This window comes from Aphis gossypii, chromosome 1 (assembly GCF_020184175.1).
Source record: "Aphis gossypii isolate Hap1 chromosome 1, ASM2018417v2, whole genome shotgun sequence".
Lineage (NCBI taxonomy): Eukaryota > Metazoa > Arthropoda > Insecta > Hemiptera > Aphididae > Aphis > Aphis gossypii.
In genome coordinates, this window is record NC_065530.1 from 8,817,304 (window position 1) to 8,826,938 (window position 9,635).

The 9,635-nt window shown below is 21.8% G+C and overlaps 1 protein-coding gene across 1 annotated transcript in view; it reads right to left on the bottom strand.

Moving 5' to 3' along the window:
• LOC114129714 (pancreatic lipase-related protein 2-like) overlaps positions 1–8,428 on the bottom strand; it is a 32,107-nt gene extending 23,679 nt beyond the window's left edge. Inside the window, exons 1-2 of the mRNA XM_050197101.1 lie at positions 8,317–8,428; positions 7,680–7,731 (exon numbers count right to left, since the gene is read on the bottom strand). Coding sequence (XP_050053058.1) covers positions 7,680–7,707 — 28 coding nt within the window. The 5' untranslated portion in view covers positions 7,708–7,731; positions 8,317–8,428. The remainder of the gene's footprint in view (positions 1–7,679; positions 7,732–8,316) is intronic.
• Between the last annotated feature and the right edge of the window lie 1,207 nt (positions 8,429–9,635).

The window sequence follows — 9,635 nt, forward strand, 5'->3', positions numbered from 1 at the left end:
ATAACCGTGTTTAAAAAAAGTTTGAAAACTATCGATATATATCACTGCATTTGTGTCCATAATTCGTACATTCCTAACATACAAATTTGTATTCCTTTTCCACATCTGTTATCAAAACTCCCGGAAAACATGTACTCGTATGTATCAACACTAGTGAGTGTAAAATAAATAATTATCTTTTTAGAATAACACTATTTGATCAATTTTGCAGAACTGATTATAATAATGTTTACATTTATTTAAAATACTTTCTAATTCACTTATGTAATACATTCAATAGGTACATTAACATCATGCAATGCAAATTCTATTAAAAAAAATATAGGTAGAAAAGTAATATTATTGTTTATCAAGCGCCCTCTATATTTATTTAAACAAATACAATACTTTAAACAGTAGTAGAATATAAAAAATATACAAATTTAACACAAATACGAGTAGTAATATTATATGGATTTTCATTCGAATATTAGTTTGTTGGGCATTGAGTTTAATCATATTAAATTGCCAATTATTAAAATTAAGATTTCAAAAGGATAATAGGAACTTATTTTTTATTCTAAAAATGATTTCTTGAATTTATAGCATAATATATAGTTATAGTATTATAAATAGTTATATAGTTGATTTTCAAATTATTTTAAAATAAGAACTCAAAATATAGATAATCATGTTAATGTAGTGTATGAGTTTTCTGGATTCATGATAAATTAGTAGTTTCTCACAAATACTAATTTAATTAATAAGGAAATTACCCTATATCCTAAACCTACATAATGGGTTAAATCTAGGCTTTAAAGTGTCAAAAGATTCTGTGGTGATTACTGGTTTATTTCAGGGTGATACATTATTTCGTGGTTTGAGTTTTGTCTAATTTACGTGGTATTAGAGAATAGATTGTTAAAGATTTTGTAAAAAGATTAAAACAAATACAAAGAAGACTTCTATCTTTGTTTATGTGAAATTAAAAGATTTATTGTGACGAAATAAAATTATTAGAATAATATGAATTGAATAACATTTTGCCGATGATATTATTTAAATAAATCGTCTCTTATGACTTATTAGAAATACTAAGGAAAATATTCGCGAACTTACCAAAAATTATCAATTAACATTTTTTTCGGTTGGTATCTAAACTCATAAAAAAATATATTCAATGCTTAATAGGTAAGATTTTGGTATTATTGTATTTTGTTAAATGCGTATGTATTCAATGACTTGATAATAAAAAAATAAAAATATATATGGTTAATAAAATAATAAAGATAAAGTAGGTTAGTGACTACCGATCAGCTGTACACTGGGTATCATGAGTGGGTCATTATTATGGGTGTGTTAAATTTAAATTCAATGATATAATACGAGTATATTGTACACGAAAAACGATTCTGAGCGGAAAGGATCTGAAAGTTTTCCCTTTAGATATATTATGTGATACATAAATTTTTTTTTTAATATAAATATTAAAGTCACTGATTTTACTTTAAATATTAAAGTAGATTGATGTAATTTTTTCTGGGTAAATGTAATATTTAATTATTATAATAAAATAAATTTATACAATATTAGAAAAATGTGTATAACTCAAAATTTAATTTTATCTTTTTGTAAATACCGTAAGACATCAAAAATAAATTTATAATCTAAATAGATATTATCTTAATATAATTCAAAAATGTCATTGTGTATAGTGAGATTCATAATATATTATATACTCATATGGGTAAATTCCCGTTTTCCGCCACCGTTTTTGTAGGGTTTTCCGACTTTTTTAAAAACTGCTGGAAACTTTTTACTTTTTCCTCTAAAATACACCAAAAATATTCAATTTGCCACCGGAAACCACCCCTGAAGTTTAGAATTGAAGAATTATTTCGACAAGATATGGTGTTTACGTACACAAAAATAATTTTCATTTATTTATGAAATCATTGTAAAATCAATAATTCATCTCTTCGCTCTGCATCTAAAATTTTGAATTTCAAGTATTAAAAATTATTTAGAAATTTTGCTAAAATATAAAATTAATTTAGTCAAATACTACTTTTTTAAAATAAAAATGCCTGTTCTTCATTATTTTTGTTTTCTTAGTTATTTTTAAAAATACTGAGAATTTGTTGACCCATCTAAGAAGTAAGTTGGTTCAACCAACTAGAACTAATTTGATACCAGAAAACATTTCAAAAGTTTTAAATCTAAGCATTTTTATTGTCTTACAAGATGATAAAAGTTGGTGTATTATAATTTAAAAATTAAATTATTATTCTTGTAAAATTCAGTCTATAAAATAACATGGTATTACTTTTTATGTTTGAATAAAATAAGTGTGAGCAAGTAGATACCGATCTGCTGTAAATTGGTGTATAGCAAGTGGTCACTGTAATGGATGTGTTAGTTAAATTTAAATTCAATGATAGGTTTATCATTGTGTACGCGAAAAATGATTCTAAGCAAAGATGATCTGTCAGCCTATACCACTAAGTATATTTCATAATATGTCTTTTAATATAGCTAGTAATTTATTTTACTTTTAGGGTTACTGTTGGTTGATTTAATTTTTTCCAAAATATTGCATAATTTATCATATTATAGTATTTAATTGTTATAATATTATATATTTTTACCATATTATAAAATAAACTAATAAAACTCAAAATTAAATAACATCTTTATTTTAAAATTGACGGTATGGAGTTTGTAGTCCATAATTCTTATAACAGTTAATATTATATTGTTATTGATTGATAATATGAATTTAAGATAGATAATATATTTATGTAAATTAAAATAAGTGTATACCTAAATGCTCAACTTAATAAAATATACTAATGGCGATTGTAAATATGTATTGAAACTTTTTTCATTTCATGAATATAATTCTGTATACTATTATTGAGGTTAAAATGTAAACAGAAAAACAAATGAACTTTTCTGTACTGCACTCGCAGTTGGAGTGCATGGCGCCATTCACACGATTCCGAGTCATTGAGAAAAATTAATTTTTTCCAGTTCCCCCATATTATATCCAATCTCACTGAATGTCTGATAGTAAACCCATAAATTACGTTAATTTGTCTAACCAGTAATGGGGGCCCGTCTAATAGTATTTGCATTTAATATTGTTAAGATTGTCACACATTCTTATCACCCTCGTGTTATCGCTTTTTTACGGGTTTCCAATAATACTAGCGAAGAAGCGAATAGATAATCAAATAACAATATTAACAAAAAAAAAAAAAAACAAGATCCGGCCAGGGTTTCAATTATAGTAATCACAAAGTTCGCACCTTAGTTAATGTTTAGAAGGCTGTACTTAGAAATTGAATATATCTTTAAATTTGAATTATATTGCTGTGAAAATAAAATTTTTTCTTATTCATATAATTTGTTCAATTATACATGTACGTTTTTGCTCAAAATATTTATTTTTATTATTATTATATATTTGTAAAAAACCAAATTTTTGTGATCAAGTTTATTAGAAACACTAGAGTTAAAGGAGTTGTCTTAATCATCATCACATATTATGATGATTTTATTGTATTAAATTCAAGAAAAAGTTGTCTACAAAATATAATTGGACATTATTCATGTTAAAAATGTATATCTTGTATATTGTTACATATTGCTAACGATAATAAGTTTTGTAACTTATCAAAACGATAATTTAACATTTATTTTAGGGTAATTATTCATAATGAATGTAATTATACATATTATTTAAAATAGTTTCTCTCATTTGTGCACCTATGCTAATTAAGACTACATAATTGTTTTGTTTTAACATAGTTAATTAGAAACGTTGAAATAATGTTAATCGTATCTAAATAATACGGAATAAATGCAATCATGTAAATTACAAGTGCATAATAATTATTTATTCGTTTTAGCTATAATTTTTTGTGAATATATAATATGCTTTGTAAGGAACAATTAAACACACACATATATATAAATATAAATTGATTCTCACTAAATAAATACAAATTGTATATTTATAATAAATAATAAAATTAATGCCTTTTTTAAAAATTTGCCTATGATTTCTTATCACCTACTTTATAATATGTTTGTATTTAAATATAGTATAAAATTAAATAACTATCAAACAGGAATTTAAAAACTAATGGTTTTGTATGAACTTGACCTATAATGTATTAATATGTGTGAAACAATATGTTCTCAAACAAAATATCCATATAAATATTAAAATGATTAATATTATTATGTAATATAGATACAGTTGTCATCTACTTACGTATATTTTTTTGTTTATTTGTTTATTTGTTGTAATTACATATTTATTTTAATATTATATATTTGCTTGTTTTCAAACATGATATCCATAAAAATATAAATTGATTGTTAGTATGTTTTATAGACACAGTTGCCATCTACCTAATTTGTTGTACAATTTAATAATTTTTAATCAATTATGATGATATACCTACACAACACATGGATATAAAAAATATAATTTTGATAAACTTTAGTTCTAATTTATTTTCATTTTTGTGTTCTGATAGAACGAAAATTTCAGTAGTTAAACTTACGTATGTAAAATATGTATAAAATATAATTTATAAGTCACATTTTGCACATAGCATATATAAAATATAATATCTGTTTTTAAGATTAAAGATTTAGTAATCTTATCATATTTTATTTCAAATAATATATTTTATAAATATTGATTAGTTTAATTTCTAATATTTTTTTATTCTACCTATGCAATTTCATAAATATAACGTTTATAGTTACATTTGTTGAAATATAATAGGATTATTAAAATTTATCATATTTAAGGGCTTGATATTGTGTCACTATTGTTGCTGATGTCGAGGTTTTAATAAAAATAAATATTTATTATTTTATTAAAAATGAATCAAGTAGGTGTTTTTATAGGAATAATTATATAATTATAATTTTAAGAGACTTCTTTTGTTATTGGGATTTGAGTTATTTATAATGTTTACATTCGATTAGGAAATTAAAAAAAAAAAAAAAAACTATTTTTATAAAATTTGTGAACGTATATTATTTAAAAATATTTTGTTTCTTTACTTAGTATAAAATGCGGGGTAGTCGGGGTAGGTTATTCAATAAAATAGAGGTAAATATTATATATACAATAAAATCTCATTTTAATATTGGAAGGCTTAAAATATTATATTTAAGTTCATATTTTAACTGGATTTAATTTGAAACTCTAACTATGGCTATGTCTTTCGTGTCATTTTTTGTTGTTGAGATTTTTAGTATGAAATCCCAGCTAAAATATTTGTAAATTCATATATTTGTTATATTTACAACTAGACATTTTGACAGAAGTAAAAAAAAACATATTTACAATAGGTAAACAATAATAATAACAAAAGGATAAGTTATTACTATAAATAAATTAATTTGGTGTGCGTTAATATTAAGCTTTTGTTTTGATACATTAAATTTGAAAATAAGAATAATAAATAGTCTACAATATGATAAATGTTATTATATTATGGTAATATATAGTATATATATTGATTGTAAGTATATAATATACGTACCTATTAATATTTGAATTATATTACATGATTTTAGATTTAAATGTATGCGAATCCCTTGGTATTATTAATAATAGGTGTTTTATCAAAACAAACTTAGGTAATCATGATTAATGAACAATATTTTAATAAATTGATTTATTGTAGATTTGAATACTCATTTAATATTTTCTTGATTTTCTTATTTTTTTTTAAAATATATTTATATTAATACTTTTGGTTTAAAAATAAAGTAATAGTGGTATGTTGTAATTTTTAATATTACAAAAATAAAATAAAAAAACTGACCATTTCTCACGTGTAAAAAATGGCAAGGAGAAAGTATCACATTTAAAATTATGTAATTATAATGGAAAAAATAAATAGCGTAAAAATGATAACAGTTATATTTTTTACAACTATTGAAAATGAATAATTTAGGTTATTGTATGTTGTATAATATTTTGCAAATAAATTTTTTGTTTTATAATTTTAAATTAAATATTTAATGAATTATTTGATTTCTTTGAAAAAATTAATAACTAATGATAATTTTTCAATAAATTACAGAATTTATTACTTATTTTTGTATTTACTAAGAATATCATTTGTTTATTATAGTTGTATCTACGATTACGATTTTTAAGGATAAAATAATAATATAATCATTAGTTTAATTTGTTTTCTTATAAATACCTAAATAATCACTAAATTGATTATAATTAATTAAATTTTTAAAAACTGTTATAATATATTAACTATAAGTTGTACCTATATTAATATATGTTTTAAAAGTTAATTTGAATTGAGGGTTAAAAGTAAATTTTGTAACTATTAGTGGGTATTTCAAGAGGTTTTTGAAAGTATTATACACTATGTTTTGTTAGAATATGATATTAAAATAAGCTTTAAAAAATAAAAATAAAATTTTTGATAGATAGTCATAAAGTATAACAGCATGCATATTTTTCAATGAAATATATCAGAATAATCTTTAGATTTCATAAATTTAATTCGATTTAAATGATTTTAAGGAATAAAAACATCATTAAACTATTTATTTTTTACTATTTATCTTGTGCGTTTAGTTTCAGTTATTTTAATTAGAAATAATAACGAAATAAAAATAAAACTTATAAATGATTTATGTATAATATTAGAACAGTTTAAAAACCCACTTTTACATTTAATGATAATTAGTTGGTTTTATTTAACTAAAATTATTTGAAAATGGTTGATTTGTATTAAAAACAAAGTTAAAAATATTATACAGTTATATTTAGTATATAATATATTATACGTATAGTATTGGTACTTACAGTATTTTATTTTGATCATTTTATCTACTTTCTCTGACGTTAAATGAAAAATTATTCGAGTTATAATTTTAAAACACGGCTTTATGTAGGTGTGAATAAACTTAAACTAATCCAGTATAAAAGTAATGCATGATACAATTGCACCTCACTCATTTATTATATAGCTGCTATCACATTGCAAGCATTGTTTGCGGTGATAATAAGACACTTTTTTTTTGTCACGGTTGTATTATAGTTTGTACCTTGTTTCTAGGTCATTAGAATATTTGGACCTCAAATCGGATAATTTACTGATTTTATTTTTTACTAATAAAAGTAGGACTTTAAAAGTATACACATAATTAACTTTTGATGTATATTTAAGTGTTTTTCCTTTACTTAAAAGGTTTCTCAATATTCTTGAATCATATTTTTTATTTAAATACATTATTAATTAGATACAGCTCATTAAGTAATTACAAATGATTTAATCATAGTATTATAATATAGTTTGTTGTTTTCATTCAAGATGTCGATTTCTAAGGTATAAAAATATTAAGACTTGGCGAAAATATGTTTTTAACATTATATATATATATTATAATATATATTAATAATTGTATACTATTATACTTGAGTTAATTGAATTTTTTTCTTAAAAGAGTTCTCAAATTATAAATTAAACTATAATTTTTATAAAATATAAATATAACTTGTATTTTTAACTACTAATTTTATGATAAAAGAAACGATGTAAGATATTAATTATCATCATTATTTAAAAATATAGGTATTTCTAACAAATAGAAATTAATTTTTAATATTAATGAAAAGATATGAAAATATTTCTTACTAGCTGTATACAGAGTTGGAGACATCATCAAATTCAAGAGTTATTTAAAAACCTAAAAAAAAAAAAAAAAAATACATTTAGTATAATGTATTTAATATAATTTATAATATATATATTGTATATAATTAGTGTTAGAAGTCGCAAAAATATAACGCAATATTATTTTTAAACGTCAATAATATTTACACGTTATTTATATTATCATATGTATTGAAAATATTTCTACAATTTTGTATGATGACAATAGTATAATATTAATACATTTTACCTATAAATAAAAAATTATAAAATATATCAATATAGTGATGTAGCTAAAAAATTCTTAAGTTTAAAATAAACTAGGTAATTCACATTTATCTATCTACATAACTTACCGAACTAATATTTTGAAGTATATTTTCATTTTGATAAGATTTGAATGGATATAAGAATTTTTGTATTAAATAACAAAATTATCATCTATATTCTATGACTATATATTAATTTTATTTTGCTCGTAATAATGTGGAGTTTGTAAAGTTGTCGCTAATTATATATGAATAAAAATTTTCAACATTATTTTTATTTATTTTGTATTCAATATTTATAATATATTGTTTATAGTTTTAAATTAGGTAGGTACTTCAAAAATACACACCAGAATCCAGTTTTATCAACAAGTTTAATGATGATTTAATATTAAAATAAAGAGAAATTCAACGTTAGATATGTATTATCTAATTCCATAATATAGACACGGGTTAGTAACATTGAGTATCAATAATATTATATATATTTTTAAAGTTTTATTAGACCATTATAATGGTATATAGGATGATGCAGTTGACCAACTGTATAAATAATTTTAATATAATAGCGTCATAAAATAAAAGCAACAAGTAAAACATTTGTAGATAATTTGCTATATTACAGCAATTATTTGAACAATATCATATTTACTACAACGAGTTATTAAACTTAATTTGTCCAAGTGTTTAATTAATGACAGATAGGTGTCTATTAAAAATAAAAATAAAAAATCGTTAAAATTAACATGAGTTCTAACAATTATTTTTATATTGGGTAATTTATCATGTATATATTTGGATATTACTGTTATGGATTATGGATGTCTTATCGTTAATTTAGATAAGTTTAGATTATTGTATCGTTGATATAGAATTTAAACAACTTAAAGAATCTATTGGTTCTAAAATTCTAAAATTCTAAAATTTTTGATAAGACTACTTATTTTTGTTTAATAGAAGCAATCCAAAAATTGGAGGAATCAAGTGTTTTTGATTTCTATTTGAATATATTTCATACATTTTTAGTACTTTATAAACATTGATTGCAGACAAGTGCATAATAGAAAGTATAATGTTCATAAAATAATTGTTTACGTATCTATTTATAATTTGAATGTTAAAAACATTTGACTATTTTTCGGATACAATCCTTTTTTATGGAGATTGATTTTATTTTTTTTTTTACTTACATAGTACTACGAATTTAATAATCATGTATGGATATTGTATACTTCACCGATTATTATAGACTATAAATTTAGAGCCGAGAAGCATGAATGATGAACATTTACTAACTTTTATAGGTGACATAATTCTGAGGATCTATCCTCTTTCATAAATGGTAATTATGAGTAAGGGATGAGGTATTAATTACTTAAAGTTAATCAACTGAGGTGACGTGGCTATTATATAGTGACTCGATTTGTTAACACAAATGACTTTCACGGAAGGCTTTAATGTCACCAATGAACTATAAGATAATTACAGATTGTGATGTTTAATTGAAATTAACAACAGAATGACTGTATCTTATAACCACCTGTCGTTGGCGCTATGTACTCAAAAATAGTAGCAGGAGATAAGATTCAGCACAAAACTATATGTACGTATAATAATGGAATTTAAGTATCCATTGCCGAGTCTAAAAAGTATTGATAAAAATCATAAA